Source organism: Anneissia japonica, unplaced genomic scaffold (assembly GCF_011630105.1).
Source record: "Anneissia japonica isolate Jap-2015-1 unplaced genomic scaffold, ASM1163010v1 scaffold519_len276752_cov174, whole genome shotgun sequence".
Lineage (NCBI taxonomy): Eukaryota > Metazoa > Echinodermata > Crinoidea > Comatulida > Comatulidae > Anneissia > Anneissia japonica.
In genome coordinates, this window is record NW_022712751.1 from 125,405 (window position 1) to 151,910 (window position 26,506).

The 26,506-nt window shown below is 33.2% G+C and overlaps 1 protein-coding gene across 3 annotated transcripts in view; it reads right to left on the minus strand.

The window, feature by feature from the left end:
• Positions 1–721: 721 nt before the first annotated feature.
• Positions 722–26,506, minus strand: part of LOC117108178 (Nance-Horan syndrome protein-like) — a 45,549-nt gene continuing 19,764 nt past the window's right edge. The window contains exons 2-5 of one of the 3 annotated variants that reach the window (XM_033250139.1): positions 18,404–18,666; positions 10,369–11,047; positions 8,549–9,679; positions 722–7,865 (exon numbers count right to left, since the gene is read on the minus strand). In XM_033250139.1, coding sequence (XP_033106030.1) covers positions 4,561–7,865; positions 8,549–9,679; positions 10,369–11,047; positions 18,404–18,666 — 5,378 coding nt within the window. In that variant the 3' untranslated portion in view covers positions 722–4,560. Of the gene's footprint in view, positions 7,866–8,548; positions 9,680–10,368; positions 11,075–12,914; positions 13,125–18,403; positions 18,667–26,506 lie in introns of those variants that run through there. The other 2 variants (XM_033250138.1, XM_033250140.1) reach the window with 2 other exon arrangements.

Below are 26,506 nucleotides of genomic sequence, written 5' to 3' on the forward strand. Positions count from 1 at the left end.
CATATTCCTTGATTATTCAAGTTCAATTAAACGCAGGTTCACTTTCACTAAGAATTTTCAACTTCATTCAGTAGAGATTGTAAGTCTCCATGGTAACAAAAGAACCTGTGGTGTCTCCTGTGGGGTATGTTTTTAAACAAAGATGACCATCACATCTCCGTAATCTATTTATATTACTGCTATTATTTCGAATGTTTCCAGAACTTATTGTCTTCAGTTGTAGCGCTGCTACTGCTAATGGTAGTGCTTCTAGTCTGCTGCTGCTAAAACTACTACTTTTGCTATAACTACTAGTAGTACTACCGATAATGCTGATGTAACTACAACTACCGAAACCGATACTACTGCTGCTTTAACTACAAATACAGTTTTGGTGAGTCAAATGGCCGAGCGGTTAGCAGGGGCGCCGCAAGCTATATCCATAATATCGGCACTGGTTCGAACGGCACGCTTCTCGGATAAGGACTATAAATTGTAGGCCCAGTGTATACAATGGCTCGTGTGCACTATAAAGAACCCAGTATATCCTTCGAGACGCGTAGGGGATACCCCGGTGTACTGGAACAGACAGCCTCTGTGGTGGACGACGAGAGCTGCTGGTACCGGTTTACCGTGTAGCACAGACACGAAGGGACCCTTAGGGGCGAAGAAAGTCATTGATCGAGTTCCTAGTCCACATATCAAGCGCCCTGAGCATCTTACATTAGATGGATATGTGCGCTATATAAAACTACACTATTAGTTTTGCCCTGCATTATTTCTACTGTTCTAATATAAGTTCACAATATAGGCCAATCATCATCATAATATTATGCACAATGATAATAAAATTAATAATTATGGAAAAAAAGTTAATTACATGCACATGTAATAAAATTTATTTGAACATGCACAAAATATATTATGTCCCATTAGTGAATGGTCAACTATTCCAATAATTCACATTTATTTAATCTAAAAAGTAAAGGTACAGAGGAAATATGAGGACGAAGATTATCATATTTCAGGTCCGATTAGCAGAAAATCAATTTTAAAGAATGTTAAGAAAATGTGTATTCCATACAATAAATATCAACAATATTTACTGCTTAATTAAAATTCCCAATGATCAGAACGAATGGACATATAGTTGGACAATATTTTGTACAGGAGGAGTCGTGTATCAATATATTATTGTACAGTATTTCGTGACCATTTATTAAAGTAAATTAAGGTTACTGTAATCTGTAATTGTAATATAATTGGATAACATTTTACAAAAGCTTAGTTTATACAAAAATTGGTGAAAACTGTGATTTGGCCACATTTCTCCTGGTTGATATTCAAACACCTTTTGTTGAAATGGAACATGTAACGAATCAGATTGGAAACAACCAACGGTATCTTTATCTTCACGGTCAAGTACAGAACATCCCTAGTTCTTTTTTAAAGCACAATATGCTGAACCAAGTTCAAAATGATTTTCCCCAATCTTCAAGTAAAAAAATTTACACACGCTCTGGTAAAAAATAAAGCTAAAATAGAATATATGTAATGCATTATTATTTAAAATTAAATTTAATTTAATTTAATGGGAAAGATCCTACATACATTATGAATATTATATGCATGAAGTGAAGGTACTTGACAACATTATTTGGTCATCTAAAGAGACATAATTGTGGAAAACTGCTTCTTACTTCCTATCTAAATATGAACCTCAAGGTTTGTAATGTATTTTGCCTTATTGCACCATTATTTCTAAAAGAGAAATTACCACAATTTTCCAAATCCATTATACTATTTTATCTCTTATCCATATTGATTTAATTTTTTAAAATCTTAAATTACACAGCACACGATTTATGGATTCCTAGTCAGACAGTCTAATGTATACACTACCACTTAGTAACGCTTTCCATAGACTAGACTGCTTAAAATGTATTGAGTGACTGATAGGATTTTTTTTATTTCTATTTCCTTCACATTCAACAACAAGTACACTTGCCACTTACAGGATGAGAATGATGCTTTATAAACTAAGTCTCTCTATGAGGCTTAGGGAGTGGAGTTGTTTTTGGACGTGAGAAAAAGTCACAGGAATCGAACCCAGGACCTTGGGATCAGAAGGCAAGCATCTTAACCACTGAGCTATTTAACTCCACTCAGATAGGATGAGAGTCTACAATTGAGAATTGCACAGATTAATTAGTTAAGTTGATAACTGTCACTAAAACAAGATCCAATATGTACAATCAATACTAACTGTGATACTCATATTCAGTTGGTTAAAGATTCATATTACAAGGCCACCAAACGTACCTTAAACTTAACAACTGACCAATCAGAACTGGGCCAGGAATACGCATGTGTCTAACGAACAGGCACCTGGTTTTCGTATGTCTTAAAAGTAGTTTTGCGGGGCCTTAACAACAAAGTCCAAGGGGCGGGGCTTAGTGGAAAGTTAATTGCTTACAATTTGAGTACTGTATGTAGATATTCTGCATAACTGATTACAAGTGCATATGCTTCTGAATGAAAATATTATTTATCCAGACATACTGCAAATTAGACCTTACCGTACTGCCAATCAAAACCAACTGACTTATCAGAATGTGAAATTTCATATGTGGTCCAAGGAATATGAATTGTGCATGTTTAAAAAATCGGAAAATCTGTAACCGCGAAAGCAACAGCCCACTGCCATCTCGTCCTTAAGGTTGATTTGCAAAACGAAAGTGTAAATGTAGTGTACACATGTTTGTGGAATAACACACGTAACCATGCCTTGTTCTGATTGTGCCAGATGTTAAGTTTGATTGACAGGCCTGGAATGATTGAGTGACTAAAGTTTCATATATGTACGCATACATCACAACAATCACTATGCCATAGATTAATAATTCATGCATGCTGGCCAACTGTAGAATTGATTACTACGTTTGTATACTGGATACATCCCATAAACACCAGTTTATTCACCTCTAAAAATGGAAAGTTGTACAGATATTGCTGTTATAACAATTGAATACAATGATATTTACCATATGCCGTTCTAGATTGAAACAAATGCTGCCAGGATTTAAAATTTCAAGATGTCTTAACAACTAATTGATATTCAAAGCTAAGACTCCATTAAGACGTTAGACATTCGCATTTAAAAAGCAGGCCATTAATAATCACTTTACCTAATATATAATACAAATTTGGCATTTATAAGGCAACTTTCCAGTTGGTCAAAGTGCTGTAGCACATACAAAAAATAGTAAAATGCTCAATAAACACCAATGCAAAAAACAAATGTATCTCCATTGCTTACTCATAAAAAAAAAATGAGCACATGAAAATGAACATTGCACCAATTGATGAGCTACCCCTTTGGACTCTGATTAGATATTTGAAGTTAGATAAAAAAAATACGTTTTTTAGCATCTTTTAAGCACAATTTGTTGTTTTTTTAATGATCTGGACACAATTATTAAAAAGAGTTACCACATAAGCAATGTACGTTAATGAAATTACTTAAAACACTCAATATAAACACAATAATCCAATGTACCCCATGTTACAATAAACATTTGTAATGTAATAATTATGTAACCATAACTTCTATGACATTCTAAATTACCTTTAAGAAAAATAAATGAAATACAGTTTATGTGTAATATATAATTTGTTGAGCTTCAACAGAAGTTGGTAGTTGTAATGTATATGTTAAACTTTTGGATTATGGTACTTAACTGAAACAAGATAAACTGTATATCAATATTTTATCTAAAGGCCACCATGCACATACTTTAGAAAAATAAATGATTATATTCATAAACAAATTTTCTACAATCTTCCTCATTTTTGCATCTTAACTGTTCTAGCTCAGCATGCCTTTCCTTAACACTACTTAACAGCAAAAAATAAAAAAAAAAATAAATCTTTGGTGCAAAGTAATACATACAAATCAAATGTTGAAATAAGAGAAATATTACATTGAAACATAGCCAAGAAAAAAGCCATATACAACAGCTTATTGGATTAAGCAAACATTAAGAACACTTAAGTAACTGTGAAACATGTAAACACTTATAGAGTATTCTGACATAAAATGTTTTGATATGTAGTTTTGCAGATTGGCCAAAAGTGGTCCCTGAATAAGAGCATACTGTGATTATTTTCATTCATGGTGCATGAAAACATAACTAGGCATCATATTACGTGATTGGATCCATCATAAACTTAGTAAGCATAGTGATTGTATTACTGATTGATTTATATAGAATTACTTTTAAATGATCAGTTTTAACATGTACCATCCTCCTTATTGATAAACAACTACTGATTAATTGACCAATACATTTTTATCTAAAAATAAAAAAAAAATTTTATGTGACCTATAGATTGTTCAAATGATTTTGTTTTACTGTTTGTTTGTTATGTTGATTTTCCAAATGAATGACTGATGGAACATTTTGATTTATTGATTATTTCCATTTAATATTTTTTCAATTAATCAATTATTACTGACAACTGATTTTTTGATGGAGTGACTGACCAACAGACTAAAATCTTAATTGACTAATTGATTTATTAATCCCATGCATCTGTTGGATATTCATGTTCACTTTCTGCAACATTCTCTGCCAACGGCAACTTCTTGACTTTAGTTGATATTGAATTAAACAAACCATGAAATTCAGGTTGTCCACTGTCACGCTCATCTCCAGGCAATGTTTGAAGTTTCTTATCTAATTGTTGATCGATCTGATTGATGGCAACTAAGCGAGATACTGAACCCGGCTGTCGTCGTATCTCCTCCATAAGTAATGATCTTGAAGGACCTGGTGAAGGTTTGTCAGATGGTGGTGTAGAAATATTGTTCCCTTTCAACCAATTGAATGTGGCATCTGGAGGAGGAATAGGTATCGACTGCCTAGAAACATACCCTAGTACTTCTGGAACTTCTGTTGGGGAATCAAGCAATGGTGGATTTGGCAGTAACTGCAACTTAGAATTTACAGATCCTTCCATAACATTCCTAATTTCATTCATTGTAACCATCTTAACTGCAGCAACAGGTTCAGCGAATCCATTCAGTTGATTACGATCAGTAGATGCAGTCTTCACAAGCAATTCTGTAGCATTGTGGCGGTTGTTCTTACCACGGACATTAAGAGCCGAAGCAGCTGATTCTGTTCTGGATGAAGGAGACTGCTGTTGAAGTAAATAGCGAAAATCTTCAAGGGATGTTTGAGGTTTTCCTGATGCTTGGCAGACTTTTACTGGTGTATGGTCAACAATAACTGTGTCTGAAAAAGTGATACTTCGGGGTGACATTACACTAGCAATGGAGCTGTCAGAACCAAATGGACCATTGGCATTACTTAAAGATGCCATTACAGCCTTGCGATAAAGATCATCATTTTTTAAGTTACTCTTTCGCCTGTTTGCTTGTAAAAATGACAATCGCTCTTTACTATTCTTCAAGCTTTTGTCAGACTCTCCAATTCTTTTCTTTAGAATTGAAAAGGTTGGTTTCCGGTTTGGATCAAATACATATTGAGTTGGACATGAATCTGTCCCTTCTTCTATATGATTGCTGTTATGACGATTTGGTCTTGGTGAAGAACTATCTGATTCACTTCCTCTAGACGGACTATGGTAACCAGATGCATCAAATCCATTAATAAGAATAGGGTCAAATGATGTTTTGTAATTTGATGAATCAGTTCTAAATTTTGGTGTAATCACACCGACAGGCTGGCTAGAATGTCTGCCATTTTCTATCTTGCCTGCAGCTCTTATTATTGCCAAATCAGGATCATTGTTACTGTTCTGTAATTCCTCCCTATAAGAGTTTCTGAAGGAATTTCTTGAGTCATTTTTTGACCTTTTCTCCACTGGGGATATCAACTGCAAACTTGGTTCTGCTTGCACAAATATGTCCTGACGTCTTGCCTGTTGTGGTGAAGAGGATGTATTCACCGACATTTTCTCACTTTTGCATGCCCCAAAACTAGTTTCAAACTCAATGTAACTATCATTCTGAGACTTCATTGAGTTTTCATTTGAGATTTGGTTATTCCCAGGTGGATTTTGATTGTGCACGACTGATGGCTCTGAAGTATCTTTCTGTTTAATTGGAACATCTTTTAAAACATCAGGTTGTTCCTGCTTAGTATCTAAATGGCATATCGTCATCAGAGAGTTTTTATCTTTTACAGGAGATCCTAAAGGACTTGTATGATGTTGGTCGCATCCATGGGTGATAGTTTTTACTGCAGGCATGGCATTTTGAAGAGAACTCTGGAGTTGCTGCGAAGTTTGTGAATCAGGTGAATCTAGCAAAGTGTAATCATCTGTCCCTGATGATGCTATTGGACTCTGATAAGCATCTTCATTCCCTGTGTTCTTTTTGTGTACATTTGAACTCTGATGTGTAGTGTGGACATTTAAAGTAGAAATATTATTATTACTTTGACTTTCATTATTATTAGCAAGTGAAGTATGTCGCTGAACATGCTGATCACTTGACTGAAGTGAAGAAAATCTGTGTTCTGTATCTGATGCAGGTTGAAGATGATTCTGGTATTTAGACTCATCTGTAGTTGGTATAGAAACATGGATGTGTTCAGACAGGTCTTTTGGTGATTTCATAGATTGAGAAGTTGTTGATGAAAACATCTTTTGTCGAGGTGATCTTTTGATGGTATTATAGCCTTCAGATCCGAATCCATCTGGGCTTGGAAGATCAACTTTTTCTTTGTCTACAACTTTATTAGACCTCATCTGTAAGGGACTCTGTTTTTCCCAAACAATGTCTGTTTCTGTAATGCTTCCATCAGTTTGCTGTCGCTGCCAAATCGGTTCCTGCCTCTCTACATCCTCCAATGCCGATATAGTAGAACTAGCAGAGTTTTCACCTTGTGAAGTAGCACCATGATTATTCATAGGTTTGCTGGATTCCTTTGTTTTCGGTGTATTTATTTTAGATGAGACCATTTTGGCAGGCTGACCAAAACTGGTTTCATTCCACTGCAGCACACGATCCAAATCTGTTGTCATTACTGTCTTCCGTGGTAACCTTGGTGATGGGGTTACAAACTTTGGAGGGCTTAACCTTCCATCATTTTTAACAGATGACTTCATTGGCTCTGGAATAGATTTACTCGGCTTGGATGATTTCATTGAATTGTTTCCATTAGTTGAAGCCAAATTATAGTTATCATGCATCTCTCCAGTATGTGTTTTAGAGAGCTCCTCACCTGGCGGTGAAGGTAGATGATCATTGCATTCTGATCCATCTAATGTGTCTAAAACAAAAATTCCATATCTATGATCATAATAGCTCTTTCTTCCATTATTACTCTGGTCTGCTTCATTTGTATGGACAGTCTGCTTTGAGTTTGTTGAGCTTTCATCTGAAACTACACCATCTTCCTTTACTTCTTGTATACTGCTTTCGTTCCCTTGAGTTTCAGGTTCAGGTTTCTGAGTCTCTCCCTCACACTGATTCCCAAATTTTTTCCAAAGATCATTATGGGAAGGATGATCATTGGATGTCATTGATGTTTGATTTGATGTGCTAGAGCCTTTTGTAAGAGTATTATTAGGCGAGTCATCATAGCCTGCTGATGATAAAGAACTAATTGAGTTTGATCTTTGATGATTGTGGTTCCTTTCTGAAGTGCATTTGATCATGTCATCAAGTTGCATACTGCCAGTAAAGCATATTGTGTATAGTCCACCATTAGAAGGGGTCCTCATTGGTTCTGGGAGATCATAACTACTGGTTTCTGAAGTAGTGTCAGAGAATCCTGGTGACGAACTCCTGCTATTTGGAGACAATGCACCACTGTTTGGTAATTTTAAACTGGTAGGTCTTGTTTTTGTTCCTTCAAAAAGATAGAAAATAGAAAATAATCAAATATATCATACCAAATCACAACAATTTTTTCAGCTATTTCAAGGACAGCAAGGGGGCCACATTAATCAATCACTTTTATTTTTCAAAATAAATATCTTAAAGATATTTATATTGTCAGAAAATGACCATCAATTTAAAATTAAATATAAATTTGCTAATTTAAAATATAAACTAAATGTCTCTTTACAATTTATCATTTTGTAATGTTAGGTAGTTTTGTTATGTATCAATATTTTATCAAAATTTGAACAAGGGAGTGCATTCTATTTATAAAAATTCTAATGCTTCCAACAATCTTTAGGGTTTGCCTAATGCAGCAACATTCCTAGGTGGATGAGAGAGGAGTTTTAAAATATGTTGTCCTTGAATAAAGGCACTATAAGAACAGTATATTATCTACTGACAATAATATAAATATCATAAAAAATTTAATCTGTATTTAATACTGTAAATACATATATTGTAATATAATTTTTTGGTACACCATATATATTACTGATTACTACAAATACTACTTTGGAACAGAGGTGTGTATAAAAAAGAAATTGTTAGTAACTACTGTACTATTCAAGACTATTATTTTCTTTAATGTAAATTATTTCATTAATTTTATTACTAATGTAATCAATACAGTAGACAAAAATAAATTACCTTTATCTGTGTCCTTGGATGACCCGTTAGCAGAATTCTCCTTGGAAGAATGGGGGGGCCGATCAGATGCTGGAGAGCCTGACTTCTTTTTCCGCAAACGCATCTTTGGGCTCATTCTTCTTGGGAGAATGCGTGTTGAGTGTCTAGAGCCAGATTCTGACTCCTCAGAGGTATACCCAATTGGAATAGCAGATGGGGGCATATACTTAGTCTGTCGACGGCTCATACTTGGTAGACCACAATCAGAATGCATAGAGGTCCAATAACCATCCGTATCAATGGAACACAGAGAGTTGCTAGAATCAAAAACCTCGCTCCCAGACTGACCTAAGTACATTTCTAAATCATCAGAAAGTTCACTAGAATTCTCAAAATTATCTATTGAAGTTAAAGACGAACTACACGTGTCTGATAGCATAGCAGGATCATAATCATGCTTTTGCATTGGTGCCTGATTACCAAACGCTTTCTCTACCACTGGTTGCATAGCCCCAACAGATTGAAGCCATGATTCTGTATCCATATGGGTGATGCTAAAATCAACTGCAGTCTGTGAACAATCATTGTTCTTTTTAGAAATTTCCATTAATGCTTCTTCACTTCCAGCATTAGTCAATGTTGAATCTGACGTCTGACTAACATCTGAAGAGCTTCTACCATGCTTAGGACTCCTGATCTTCTCTGGACAATTCATCGAGACTGCAGAGTCACAAGTAGAAACCAAAGAGCTTGAGGCATCAGAAATCCAAGACTGACTAGTGTCTGACTGAAGAGAATTTCTATTACTATCGGATTCACTCCAGTTTCCTGAACTAGATTGCCTTTCATCATGCCGTTTACTACTGCGTAGCCTTACGTCTGACTTTACTGCTGGTGAATGTGTTGTTGTGGATAGATTTTCTGCTTCAGTTTTGCGTAATGATACAACATCTGGCATCATTTCCGTCATAGTTGAAGAATTAGTTTTAGGAATGTTATTATGTATGTAAGTACTACGTTTGATGTGTTCCGCCGAGGCTGACTTTGGAATTTGTCCAAGATGCAAATGTTTTCGATCCAATTCCATTGACTTCGGCCGCAACGGTGAGGATGATTCAGCTCGTTCCTGTCCAACCGAACTTTCCAATGAATCTGCAAGTATATTAAAGCCCATAATTAACAAACATTGCATTATACAGTATTTGCTGTATATAACCTTTTGATTACATTTCTTTATATTTCAACATACTGAGCTAAATATTTGATCTATTGTTTGGTTGCTCTGATGAAAGACAAATACAAACTGCACTCTAATCTACAGTAATGACACCATATAGTCACAAGTATACAGTCCTCATTGTCCAAACCTCTTGCATGACTTCTCAAGCTGCAGTTTTACCTCATAGAATGTAAGACAAAAACAAAAAATCATCCATATACCCCTAGGGGCCCAACCCATAGGTTTCTCGGTCTAGCACCCTGACCAAAAAGGACTTTTTGATACACCAAATTTGTCACAAGATTTTAAAAATGGAGATAAGAAAATTATATTCACAAAAAGTCTGTAAGTGCCATTTTCGGCCATCTAGACGTGCCATAATCATACATTTTCTTATCTCAGCTCCAACCATGGTGGGGCTGAGGTGATATAACCTCTCCAACCTGGCCCTTTATAAATATCTGGATCCGCCATGGATATTGAATAATTTATATAAAACATTTATTATTTATAAAACATTTAGAATAGCAATGCAAATATGATTAAAAAACGAGAACATTTACGATGGAATGGGCCCCCGTCCCCATCGTTACGTCACTGAATTCAATATAGGCAATCATACCTGCTGAAGTGTAAGGTGGTAATGTCTCACAGCTCTGACAACTTGTAGGAATACTAGGATGGTCAGGCATTGTCACCCTTATTCCTTTTCTCCCGCCATCTTCTTTCTTATTACTTCGTCTGACTATTAAAGTACTTGTTCCATTTCCATGCAAATCAACATGCTTTCCTTCAGGGAGAGTTTCATATTTACCAAGCGATTTTGGACGCTTTTGTAAACGCAAGGAAAATGGCCGTCTCCGTGTTCCAATAGGCTGAACAACAGCGTACTGACCTTCATTAAGGGACTGCCGCCTTAAAATCAAGTTTCTATCGAGACTTTGAGTTCTTGATAGACTATCCTGATCTAATTCCAAACCAACGATTGGTAGAGATTGGTAATCTTCATTACTTGAGGGTGCAACCCTTACATCAGTTGGTGCACCGCAGATTGTTCGCCGTCGCAAACTCGATCTTTTATTTTTACTCCCATTTGATCTTCGAAGGCTAGACATTCTCTGGAAGCTACATCCAGTTACGTCAATGCTGATAACTGATGAGGGCAGAATATTCTGACGTGCTACTTCCTCAGGAGTTGGCAGCGGCGCATTACTACGTGCAAAGTAATCTTCATGAGCATCACCTTCAGACAGAGGTCGTGCTCCTTTTGGGGAGTTTACAAATATTGTTTGTTTTCGACGCTGTTTAGGAAGAACATGGTTGACGTGCTGTAATTTAAAAAAATATAGTGATTTAAAATTAGCAAAATCATTTAATTTAAAAATCTTTTGATCATTAATTTTTACAATAACTTTTTAATCAATATGGCGAGACCTTCTTATACCTTGTTTAGCGAACCCTCTAACCGCCAAAAATTGTGATTTTGGATAAAAATAAATTTTATTAACTTATTTTTGGTCAGACAGAGCACCCTCCACCATGAAAAAATGGAAATTTCATTAAAAAGATAAAATTATATCTATTTTTTTCCGCTCTCCTGAAATTTCCAAAAAAAAAAAAAGATACTGTAATGTAAATGCTCGAATAAGCACCGTGGCACTTATACAATTTTTGGAGGCTTCAGTGCGGCACTTATTTGAAAGCGATGCTTACTGAATTCGAGAGCAACACTTATACAAAGATATTGGCATGGCGCTTTCCATACCCGTTCCCATGTTACCTATCTCACGTATTCCCGTAGTTCAGCAGGCATATCATAGGTCCTACGTCATCGTAATAAACGTTTATAAAGAAATGTTTGTGTTTTCCTTGCGTTGTTTATTTATTTTAACACTGTACACATTGTATTTAAAACCCTGTTTCTCAAAGTGTTTCATTATATACTTAGCTTAGCTTGCTTATTCGAGGATTTATGGTATATATATATATATTTCTTCCTTAATTATGTAAATTTAAAGTGTTTACTGTATCAATCTCATATTATACGGTTTAATTACTATTAATTATTAATTATTATTATTATTATTAATTATTAATTTATTTTTATTTTCTTCTCTGCCTTGATGGTTTTGGCAAATTCATTTCCCTAAATGAGAAGACAAAATTTTATTATTTTTTTTTCTGTCCTCCGCTGATGATCTTATATAAACATAAGTTCGTGAAACAAGGTAGAAAAAGTCTTGCCTAAAATTACTTTACAGATACAGGTATGTGCAAATATTTGAATACCAAAAGGAATTACATTATAGAGTGATATAGAAACATTGCATAATTGTATCAAATTACAGTTAGTAATGTCAGCGATAATGCGTATGCAGTCTCTTCACATACTGTATCTTGATTGTTTCTGATTTATTATACGCTGTTTCACTCCCATTATACATCTAAAATCCTGTTTGAATTTTTATACCAAGAGCGAATGTGTAAAAACTTCATCCTAATCAAAATTGATTTTATTTTGAACAAGATGAATGGTGCCTTTAGTCAAATCATACCACTGTTTGCACTACCTGTAGGTTCTAAGATACCCTAATAAGATTATACGCATGCGTGGTCATTCTGTGAAATGTGCGGTGATACACAGGGTACTAGCATGCGCTCAGAAAGATTTAGCCAAGTCACACTCTTTACGGTCGACTTCTCTGCCCAAGAAAAACAGCCTGGTTTATTTTTCCTGGGCAACGTTTACTCACTTCAACCTACCGAATGTTATGTATGTTGATCACACTGGACTTGTTTGGTCAAATCGACCAGGTACATGGTTAGTTTGACCAAACTTTATCCAACGTGAACATAACTTCAGGCTTTACATAGTTGCAATAACAAAACAAACTCATCAGATGGTAGAAAGTATCGGTTGGCCTTATTTCCTCAAAAGCTTGATACAGTATACCAAATTTGCAGGAATTTGGATAAAGGTCGCACCAAATTTTGAGAGTCGGCAGGATTTTAGGACCAACAAGTTGTAAATCAACGAGGGGAAAAAGCCATTCATCTTATCAATGTGCTCCTCAGTTTTTGAAAAATTGTGCGACAGACTAATAAATTTAATAGCAAAATATAAAATGGTATATTGTGGGATAAAGAATAAGTGAAGAAAATACCTACCACAAAGAGGACAGATGGGATACAGCCATAAAACAAGACATGTGGGGAAAAGATGAACCAAACAAGCAGGAGATACATCATGCAGGAGAAAAAATAAAACAAGCAAATGGCAAAATATTAGTATTTCATAAACAAACTTTTTTTGAATAATCAAATAATTTTAATACAAAATTTATTGACAAAAAATATTGATGTTTCAGGTCAATTATAGATGCATTTTCAAGATAAAGTGACTGTTTATAATAATTTTTCCTGTCACCTTCTGTACATTGATTTTTCTATCTTATGTTATTTTGTTCACTTGATCTTGAAAATGTTTCTATAATGGATCTTAAACATCAATCTTTTTTTGTGAATATATCAAATAATTACTTAAAAATATGAAACAAATAAAAGCTCAACAATAATTAGATAAAATACAACAATAGGTTAATGATTAAGTACAAAAAACATTTCTCAATAATTACTAATAATTATTTTTTAAAAATTATACTTATTTATTATAAATTTTATAACGATGGAGGCAAATAATTTGAAATTCAGTTTTATTTTTTTCACATCTAGTAAAAAGAACAAACCAATATATATTTTGAGAATACAAACTGCAAAAACATACTGTAATTTTTTTACTACTGTATTCATGTAAATTAGTATTTGTGGTATTTGAATTCAAAATATTTCTATATCTTAATAATTAAAAATTTATCTTGAACTTTTAATAATGCATTCCCACAAAGCACACTTTGATAGTAATATCAACTAAAATCTTACAAAGCAAATGTATATGAGATTTTAAGTTTACTGGGCATTCAAAAGTTGAGCCTTGCTTTTGCAAATTAGTCATACTATAAATAAAACAACAAGGATTTGAATCCAAGACCAAAATTATAGAAAAACAAATGTTTTTTATTAAATGGTAAAATAATATTATGTCGGATATATGAGAAATTTTTATTGTTCAAAAATTTTATCAGTGGGCCAAAATAGTCTTTGTTACCGTTTGTACAAAAACAAGGCACAAAATAATTACGATACAGTAGTAAGATTACTTGTGATCAGCCAGGCAAAAATGCATTCAATTTGTATTGTCCATGTGATAGGTGAAGTAATTGATTTTTTTAATCAGTGCTTGGAAAAAATCAAGTCAAGTGCAACAAGAAAGGTGAAACACATGCTAGAAAGATGGGCTTGTAGTAACAGTGTGAGGATCATGTATTTTAACATCATCTTCTATCTTCTATTGTGTCCAGAAAGCAATACTAATATTAATAATAATGAAATACAAATGAAATATTTAGTAAAGTACCACCTTCTTTAGACTAATAAAATTTACTGAGAATAATAACATTAGTTTTTAATTTGTTTACTTTGTAAAGTAAGTTTAATAATCTAGCTTTTAATTGAATATTTAATTAACTATTTTCATGATGTGATGTCATTATGTCCATATTTCAGTACAAAGGAAAAAAAACACATTATTTTCCATTATAAGCGTGGTTGCCTAAAAATGCTAAACCATGCATTGCTAGTGTTTTCACTGCAACTTTACACTGCGTACCTCTTCTTGATACGATTGTAAAGGCTCCCCCAATTCGACCGATCAATCAGTGCTGTCGAAAGGTGTCAGCAATTATAGTATGTAGCAATTTTATGGAAACCAGACTACTGTATGAGGTGTTGTGATATTTTTGCATGTACACTACTGTAAATTGGCTATGGTAAAATCAAGTCAGATTTATGATAAATCTTCTGTAGGTCCTAAATCAGCATAAAATATCTATCATTTGAATTGACCATTCAGCTAAACTCCACCCCTTGGATTTTGTTGCTTTGGTCCTACAAATTACAGAGACAACATGTGTGTTGTACAGTAGGACAAGCATGTAATCTTTGCACCATTCTGATTGGTTGGATTTTAAGTTGATACTTTTGAAATGTTATCATGAACTTCTGGGCTTTTACCAGATTGTATCATACACAGGGACCATAAATAAAAGTGGAATATTCAAAGCGAAATATTTCTGACTATAAGACTGATGTAGTCGTTTTAAATAAACAAAGGACAAGAAAATTTGCACGTGATCAGCCTAGAACTTCAAAATGAAAGATGAGCACTTCAACCAAAATTTCACAAGAAGATTTTTACATGACAAGATGAGGCATGTCGTGGCGAAATGGTTAAGTTGGTGCACACATAATCATGTCCCAAAGTATTAGTTCTGGAAGTGGTTAACAAATTGTTTATTTAACGTTATTTTTCATAGTTCATTCTATTAAACAATGTATGCACAAATAACTTTGAAAGGCAATTACTCAAAATCCTGTTTATCTTGACTCTAAGAGTACTGTACTTTCACTTTACAATACCTAAGGCTTAAAATGTCCAATTTGAATGAATGACCCATCATTTTAAAGATCATATACTCAAGTGTCTGAAAATATCAATAACTTGAATTTTAATTTTTTCTACAACTTAGCCATTTTGCCACAACATGCCTCATATAATAAAGGACAATTTAGAGAAAGTTATCTTTAAAGGACTGTCCAGGCAATCTAGTTCTTTCTGAAAAAAACAAGTGATGTACCTAAATACGGACATGATGACATCACATCATGACCATATATAGGCACATCTTGACTATGGGCACACTGTACAATAGTATTTTTTTTCAAAGAAAATAAACTGAGACAATTTTTTTTTGTATTCATAACCATCTGGCAAAATCAGATATGATGCGATGATGATAATTATTAATCTGAAGTCACTTAGCAACATCAGATCAATAAATAAGCACTTTAAAGCTGAAGTCATATATTTCAAACAACTCAACAATGTACAAGTTGTAATAACCTAATTATTTCATTGTGAATTACAACCAGTTGTGGTTAAATTCAAACTGCCACGACAGAAGATAATATGCACAGCCACTAATATGCACAGCCACGTGCAACATGAGGTGCCGTAATAAATTGCCACGGGCTAGGTTCATTAGTTTCAGCAAGTACACAAAGAGTTCGGTTGGAGTGTATGTCAAATGTTGACAAAGTTACTCTACTATTTATAAACACTAGCATTACACATACATTAACTAATAGCGCATTTTTAGCTTTAACTAATTGTAGTTATTTATGTACCTGTATGTTATGTGTAAAAATAAATGAAACAAACAAACCATCATCATTATTTATCACTGCCACAAACACTAACAACCAGCACCACAACCAACATCATTATCAATCACCATCACAACCAACATCATCATCAATCATCACCATTATCAATCACCATCACAACTAACTAACATATCATCACCAATCACCATCATCATTAATAACCATCACCAGTGGTGGATCCAAGAACTCCAAATAGATGGGTCCCAGGGAGGAACTTTCACAGATGTTGGGTCTACCAACTCAGCACCTCCATGGTTGGGGCTGAGGTAAAAAAAAAAAATATTTATGGCACCTCTAGATGGACCGATATGGCCACTCTCAGACCTATAATTAAATTATGATTATTATTTTTTTGGGGCCCCAGGCCGGCTCGTTCCCCCACTACCCCCTTGACTCTATCACTGATCAAAACCAACATCATCATAAATCACCATCACAACCAACATCATCATCAATCACTGGTCATCATCATAAATCACAACCAACATCATCATTTAATCACCATCTTCATTAATCACCATCATCAAATCAATCACCATCACAACCAACATTATCATTACTTGCCACACATCAACTCAACCACCAACACTATATAATAATGATCCTCACCATCAACATAGTTGTCACAATTCTACCATCATCTTCATTATAAATAAAATTATCAATTACCACCACCACCAAATCAATGACATCCTCTACCACCTTCACCATTCATCAATAATAATAATAATAATAACAGATTTCTTGATCTTAATGGTTCACTTTATATTGATGTAAGATATGAGATGGCTGGCTTTAGCTAACAGCACACAGCAAAATGTCCATTACCGCCATGCTCTCAGGATCTCATTATTGATGTTATCATTACAACTCCGCTATCTCTTTACTACCTTATGAACATAGAGTGCACACATCACCATAATGCTATTCATACACATATCCATTCCTTTATTTATACTCTGTAGCCACACTATTTGCTTTTTCAAATTCCACCTTCTGTAACTTTCCACTGAAATAATTCCATTATAAATTAATATATTCATTGATAAATAATCTATTTATTATCAATAAGTGAATTGTGTTTGATACATAATCTTACAATATGCAAATTTCATTAAAAAATGAAATATTTATATACAGTATATAGTGGGTTATAGTCATTTTGAGGGTGGGAGGTGGGTTACACTGGTAAAGAAATAAAATAATATGGAGTAAATTAATTAAGGATGCCGGTAAAGAGGGTTAAAAAAAGATGGGTGGAGGGTAATTTAGCTTTTGACTGGGTGGAAAACTATGGCTAGATGTCCGCACCCACCTCTGCCCACCATAAATACATCGATAATAATAGAATATAGAACAGTCTATAATCTACAGTTATAGAAACACATTTTCAGGGATCGTGAATATATCAAGACACTGCTATCAACATTCCTTTTATTATTTTTTTAAATATTTTACTTATTATGATGGTTATGATGATGATTATAATACTAATAATGATGATGATAATGGTGACGATATGATGATGATTATGGTGATGATGGTTATGATTACGATGATAATGATGACCATCAACTTGTACGAAAAAAAAGAAATCATTTTGTCAGTTTCTTCAGTAGCGGTACCCAAGACAAGGATATGGTGATGATTAGTTTTAATTATTGTTTAGTACTGTAGATTTGAGGTGTGGAATACATCTACTTGTTGACAGTAGCTTCTTTGTTAATTTCATTCCTTCCTGGCAACTCCTTTTTACTTTGTTATTGTATATTTGTTATTTCATGTTGTATTTGCATGAATAAATATAATAATAATAATAATAATAATAATAATAATAATAACAATAATAATAACAATAATAATAATAATAATGGTGATGATGGTTATGATGATTACGTATGATGATGATTATGATGATGATGATGGTGATGACCATCAACCTCTTAAAAAGAAATATTTTTCTCATTTACTTGAGTAGTGGTACCCAAGACAATAATAGGCGGTGGCGCATTCCATTGTACAATGGCATGTTCTACGCTGTGTGACCTATGTATATATTTCACTATTAATATGATTACTTGTCGCATATCGTCTGATCAGAATGGACATTTTTATCGAACCATAAAAGAATTTACTGATAAAAGATTATAATGGTTCAGATTGGATGTTTCCAAATGCATCCACATTTCCCTCAGACAATTTTTAGTAAATATATGAATTACTACGACTAAAGTTACTCTCTGAAAGAAGGTGAATTTTGTATTAAAAAAGGCAGATATTTTTATTATTATTTTTTTTGGATTCAGCGACCTTACCTTACAAACATCCAATTCATATTGCGAATCAAGGTGATCTTGTGCCGACATCCAACGCGTCTCCATAACGCTCTTCACCAGTAGCGTGTCATTCTGATATTCTTTACATTTGCGTAAAATATCAGTAAAGTTTGTACTTGCGGCCGAGCGAAGATCCTTGACACAACGAGGCCGGGTGGCCTCTGTGAAAAGGTCCTTGCTAATGGCCGGAGGAGCATGATAATGTCCACGAAACCCACTGTAGTCATCAAGGTTGGATTCAGCTGAAAAAATAATAAAGATAACTTCAATAATAGGACGTTGTACAGCAAATACAGAATATAATGTAATGTAATGCATATAAATTTGCTATAGCGTGTAAACCAGGTCTCAATAACCCCTATTTAAGTTCTGCTTAACATACAACAATAATTCATACAGCACCATTATTTTAATAATTAAAATTCAATTTAATATAGTTAGTAAATAAAAGATTGGATAAAGCAATGGGAAAATATAGTTGATGAAATACAGTTTACCAAGTTTACCATGTTTCTTCAGTTTCTTATGATCAACAAGACAAGGCCCAGGTATGGTGTATATAGTTTGATATCTAATTTGAGACCATCTTGCTATGTATAGACTAACAATTGTTAATATCTTTTAACAAAGCCAGCCCTCTAATTGGAGACCAAAAACTTTGCAGACCACTCCAAATTTTCAGTTCCCAAAGTCACCAGGTTTGTGAAAATTAAAGTAAATACAATTTAAACAATAAGCTAATTAAAAAAAAATTAATACAAAAATGAATACAGAATGCAGTCCTGAATTCTGAAACACATACGATCAAGCAAGGGATTAGTCGAGCAAATGCCTTCAATATTATCAAGCTTATATATTAAAATATTAAGATGAATTATTTATAAATATGTTCTATAGAAAGTATAAATCCAATTGGGCTTTCTTGCATCTTCTTGATCTAAAATGATATTTAAAAGAAAATAAAGCATAAGGTCATAAAGTACCAACTCTTAAAGTCAGATTCTAAGTAATTAGAATTATTAAAATTTCTGTAAACCAACCCTATTGTACAGTATCCCCACCGAAGACAACAAAAACATTAACAAAAAATCTAAATAGTAAAAGAATAAATTAATCATATGACATAGAGTTTTCACGTTTCAATATAACAGATTTATTATTAAAAAAAAATGTTTTCATGGATTTACAGGCATTTTACTATGGCCAGACTTCCTGTAAGAAAGAGTATTTATGCAAAAGACCAAATAAATCTTGTGCGTGTGTTGTTTGTTCAGCTGAACCCATTTTCAGTTGGGTGTTGTGGAGAACTACAATAACTGTTGGAAGTCCCTTCCTCAAACAATTAAATGCAATGCTGGTTTGTCTACTTCCTCTTATAGAAGGATACTTATTAAGGTTCGTTCATCTCCTTGGTGACTGGTATACATTAACAATGTTTGCACCAGTATTTGATACAAGTTATTTTTTATTGGATCTTTATGAAATTTTCTACATAATGATATATATTTATACTGTATTACAATCTATTAAATTAAAAAGAAGAATGAAGAAGTGACTAAAACCACTTCTATAAATTTACTGTACACTTGCTGCTTTGTGTATTAAACTTATAATTTGTTTGTTGTGATGAGGACTCCCCTGCGAATCAGCTTAGCTGTAGTGGGACTTCCTCTTAAAAAATAAATTAAAAAAAAAGAAAGATACAGTAGAAAACAGAATTCTTTATTTAAACTATTTGGCAAGGTATACTTTTTCTCAAATCTATTTTTCAGATGGAAGTTACTGAATATGAAAATTAAGCTGTAATTCATTTTTGCTTTCCAGTTTACATTGAATATGCTGTTTGTTCTCGGTTGTAATCCTGACGGGAATAATAGAATTTCAAACGATATATAAATATGTTTTTATATGCAGCACAGAGACCCAATGAATTATCATTGTCATATATGTTTAATGTTGCAGTATGGAAAGAATTACGATAGTGCCTAGCGCTTATGGCTATGCTCTGGGTGTTGCATCACCATTGTCATTAGCTATATTGTATTATACGACACCTCTTTAAATACTTGCAATTTGATTGGTTGCTTGTAGGTCACATGGGATTAAATTATTGGTTACATTCGAAAGTACGTTGCACAGCTGACCTCGCTTTTTGATAATTTTTGTACCATCCGCATGTTGCGCTAGATGCAATTTTAGTTCCAGTCGATAAACAACGCTGCCCATGAAAAAGGTAAAGAAATGTGGGTCGATCGCACACAATCTTTGACATGTGGACGCCATCCATGCGCAGATAATCTAGGTAGTCAAACAGCCAATGCAAATCATAATAGTGAAGTATAAAACATGTATTTTTCTCATTCGTGCAACAGGAAAAGAAATTCAACTTGACTACGCCTTGTAGAATAGAATACCTAGTCTTTCACCTATTAAAATATTTTATTCCATTCATAAACATTCATCATATAATATTGTTACCTAAATATTGTACAAATAAAAAAAAAATTGAAATTATGTAATTTTTCTTCCTAATTCCATTCCTCTGCAATATGGATTACATCCCATAATAAAGTACTATTTTGAAGGAGTTTTGTTGTCCATCAAAAAGATATCAAGTTCAGATTGAGAATGGCCATGCAAGAAAACCTGATAGTGATTATAAAAGTCAACAAATTCTAAGGATATATTGCGTATTTTCCACTTGAAACAATATTGTCAGGCTTATCTAATTAGAGTGAACAACAGGGAATCGCACAAATTACTAGTACGTCATATCCACACTGCATATTATAGACCTGCAGGCTACGTATGTATTATAAACACCAAGTTATATGCAAGGATTGTATAAATTACTGTTATTATTTCATTATACTATATTTAATATGCTAAAATACGTATGAAGGGGCTTTATTACTATTAAAAGGCATTCAAGTTCTTAAAGTTCAAAGTTCACAGTAAATTACAATAATAGGCCTTTGCCACATAGAAACACTAAGGTACTGTATCTAGGTATGCAACGATTGTATAAATTACTATTATTATTTCATTATACTATATTTATACTAAAGGTATTAGGGGGCTCAATATTAAAAAGAATTAAAGTACCTAGTATTTTAAGGTGCTTTTTTATTTTTCAATTATGCTTTTAGTAATTATACATACTCATTGCTGACTAAATGTTTAAGATATAAATTATATAATATTTAAATTATTGTTAATATTATTTATGAAATATAGGAATTATCTTCAAATTAAAAAAAAAAACTATTATTAAAATAACTTTCATATTCTATACACATTATTATTATGGTTTACTGTTGGCGGTTGGCGCACCGGTTGTGGCTTGGACTCCCAACCTTGAGGTCGGGGGTTCGAAACTCTGGCTGTGCAAATTGCTTGTGTCCTTGGGCAAGGCACTTTATCTACCGTTGCCTCTCTCCACCCAGGAGTACAAGTAGGTACCTGGTAGGTTCCAACACAACCTGCGCTGATTACTAGCTGCAATTTATTGAATGATAATATAATTTCATTTACTAATTTAATTTGGTGTTTCAATGTGTTCCATATGTTTGATCTAATGACCGGGGTAATAATGTGAAGCGCTTAGGGGCCTTGTAAAGGCATGAAGCGCTATATAAGAACGACATATTATTATTACTGTATTATTATTATTATCATTATTTATCACAAATCATATATTACCATAGCAGTAAACATCATTTAATAATATACACATTTCATAATTTTATCTCATGGTTATTACCATTAATTACTATATATTTAGTAACTGCCAAAATAATACACTAATTATTTTATTTCTAAATTTATTTTTACATCACTGCAAATATTTTGTATAGGTTTAACAATATCTATTGTATTTAGTTGATGATTATCCCTTGACTATGTCTAAACATGTGGTATTAGATAATTTTCTCTTGTGGACATACAATTATTACAATAACAATTTTATAGCCAGCAAAAATACAAATTAATAAAGTAATCAAGGATCTACATTGGATTATCGACTATTTTTGTAAAACTATTTGCATAAAGGTTATTGGCATATCTATTGGAATATATAACAGTGGTTTCTAGAGTATAAACCCACTACTTACTTTACTGTATGTCCACTTTCATGTACCCTTTCCTCCTTGGCCCAATTTTGTGTCCATGAAGGATGGGCTTACTGTATACCATGAGGAACTAAAGTATATATTTAAGCTATTGCTCCAATATGCGACTAAGCACAAAGCAGGGAACTAATTGTGCCCCACGTTTGTCGGCCGACGTGAATATATTGTATATAGAATTTAATGTAACTCTAGAGCGAGCCAAATGGCCGAGCGGTTAAGGCAGGGGCACCGTGATCATAGCCAACAATATCAGCACGGGTTCGTGGCCAGCTCGCTCCTATAGTTCTGGTGGTGGAACAAGTCTTCTCAGATGATAAGGACTATAAACCGTAGGCCCAGTGTACACAAATGCTCATGTGCACTTTAAAGAACCCAGTACATCTTTCGAGATGAGTAGGGGGTTACACCGGTATACTGGTTCACTTGTCCCCTGTCGTGGACAGATAAAGTGCGCCGGTTTACTGGCTGCAGAGGACATGAAGTGACCCTCAGGGGAGGAGAAAGTTATTGTAAAGTGCAACATCTAGTCCTGACCGCATAGAGACCTCGTTTATTTGCGCTATATAAATCCATCTCTTATTATTATTATCACGAGCACAACAAATCGTTTTTAATGACGATCCGTTCAGATTGACACCGACAATCATCTGATGGTGTCGCGTCATCTAGCACTCACAGGAAGTGGAGTTGGATTCGTCGTACGACTGTAAGTGTCAGAACGCAGCGAGGGCCCTGTCCACATTTATCTAATTTTATGCGACAAATACCCATGATTAGCACACAGGGTGTGATATAAACAACACTTATTGTGAGAACAGAGCTTAAACCAAACTAGTTTTAAATTTAATTCATTTATTTGTCTCAAAAACATTAAAATTTACAAGAAACAGCAAGGTACAAGAAACTTATGATCCAAAGTAGATCTCGCTGAACTGTCCAATTTTTCTGGGTTTTATTTCCTGATGTTTCATCTGGTGTCGCCAATAATATTATTATTATTATTATTATTATTATTTATTTAAAATAACATGAGACAGGATCACCACAAAAGTGAACTAAATCTCTGTCGAGTGGGGGCCCTTTGACAAAAAAAAAAAACAACAAATGCTTGCTACAGTACAATATAAAATCATGCTTACACCCCCAACAGCATCAAATTGTGGGGCCTCATGAAAAAATTTATGATGATCTGAAAGATTCTTGTCAAAATTTAAGTAGAGGTGAAAACATAAATGGAATACATTAATACAAAGATTCACTTTACTTCTTTAATTAAAAACACTTTTTATATTACTTATAGAGTAAATAGCAAATAGCAAATAGCCTCACCAAAATGTAATTTCAAATTCAGGACGAGAAACTGAAAATTAGTTTTATTGGTCTTATAGGCTTTACATACAAAAATATATTGAAACATACATAAACAACCACTGTCATTTTGAACTCCCTATCTCTATGTATTTATGAGTACTGAGTGATATAATAATGAATTCCATCTATCTCTATAATAAATGCGAGCCAACCAAAATATATGATGGTTGATAATAAAGAGATGGCTTTCAATTGCTATTGCCTGTGTCAGCTATATGTGCGCATGTACTGTACTATCAACAGATACTGTTTTAATATATAACGTGGATGTATCTCTCTTTACACATGTTTTAATGCAAGTAGTCACGCAGATGAACCTTAATGCTCAACATGACTAAAATGTCGCTGCACACCGCTTATCGCATCAGCTACTAAAACCAATATTTGTCAATTCATACGTAATGATCTTTACACTGTGCACATTGTTCCATTTCTGTACTTTGTCCTTTACAATAGGAGTTATATCCTATTTCTACATCAGCAATACAGTATCCAGTATAATTCATTGCTATGTACGTTTGATAGGCTTATTCACCAATTATTCATTCATGTGTTTCAATGTATTTTACTATTTAAAATGTGATTATTTCTTAGAATGATTCTGTTATCACGTAACATTCATCTCAAAGTATATGTGTTATTAAACAAATGTTTCTGTGTAATTTTATATATATTTATATTTTTATTTTACATATCTTTGCTTTCACTTTTTTTTACTACATTTCAGAGGCAAATTCAGAATTCTACTGGGAAAGGGCCACACATGACAAACAAGGGCTTATTGTTTGAAGGGAATGCAACCAACGGTCTGAGAGAAAGGGCTGGGATGTTTCATTTACCTATTTTAGCCACTTTAATGTACATACACCCCCTCCCCACTGCCACTGGGGACCACCACTTTTACAATCACTGGAATATATGATTTTTCTCCCTTGCTACCTAGCTTGCTGTCAAGGACTTTTTCCTCAACTTTAATATCAAGCAAAAACAATTTGCTTAAATTCATTGTTCTCTATTCCCAATAGCTCTTTAAATTTTATTGTTATAATTCCCTATTATACCCAATTTTTTTTAAATTATTGTCTTATACTAATTGTACTGTATTAATATGTACACTAATTATATTATTTAATCTGGAGTCTGTAATGTAATGGGTTTAGAAACGTAATAATTTTGAAATTATTTCAGATTTTCTATTTTTATGTTCATTACTGCTGCATCCAAGCAACCAAATTTTATGTTGCCTAATTTCAATACTAATAATTTATCTCTCCTTATCTTACCAAAAGAAATATCATTGGTATTGCAATAAGCATGTTATCTAAAATAAATAATTGTGAAATATTTGTCAATGTATTTATTAATTTTCCAAGATTGATATTTTCGCATAGAGTACTATTAATACAGTATGCCATATTATCACAATATATTTACATTATAAGGATGTTAAAACATTTCATAACCAAAAACACAAATTGTTAATATTCTTGGAAAAAGATCTTCCACTCTCTTTTATATGTTGTCATGAATTAATAATGAAAGCTGGTGGCCTAATGTATAATCACATTTTAATATTTATCAGAATCATGCTAAGGATGAAAATATTAACATACTTAGGAAGCCATTAAAATTTACGGCTAAACATGAAAAAAAAATTTTGCCTTTTTATCAAGCGCTGCTTGATGACAGCCGCTACGAAAACCGACAAAATCCCGTACTACTTTATATTTCAAGTGACGTAAAAATAGATTAGCACTTTGGGAATGAGGACTTTGTAGCATTAAACATTTTCATGAAGATTTCTAACTTGTGTTTTAATACAATGAAAATTACTTGTGGGAACCACAACATTACAGCATTATGTCAATTTCCCACAATGCACCTAAATATTATTCATATCATTTGATCATCCTATTAATATAATAATGTTTATTTTCGACCAATAATCCTTCTACAAGTATATGTAAAAATAATATTTTAACCAATATTATTGTAAATGTTAAAGGCCTGATATGTAAAATCTGATATGAGAATTTAAAATTATTAGATTATATTTCTGAATAATTTCTATTTTAATTCACAATGAATTTATTTCTTCTGACTATTAGATAATAATGGGTCCCACATCGGGGAGAGCTAATACTTATTTTAATTGAATTAATTTACATACATGTTATTAAATTTTTTGAAATTTAAAATTATGGGGTTCACACTCTAAAGGTAGATTGGTGTTGTGAAAGATCACAATTTAACTAACATTCATTTTAATTGAATCAATTTATAAACATGTGAATTTCTTTGAACGGCAAAATTATGATGTTTACTAAAGAGTAGATTGGTGTTGTGGAGAAGTATGATTTAACATTCAATAATTTTAAATAAATTAATTAATCTACATGTGATTTCTTTGAACGGCAAAATTATGATGTTTACTAAAGAGTAGATTGGTGATGTAAAGAAGTACGATTTAACATTCAATAATTTTAATTGAATTAATTTACGTGTGATTTCTTTGAACGGCAAAATTATGATGTTTACTAAAGAGTAGATTGGTGATGTGGAAAAGTATGATTTAACA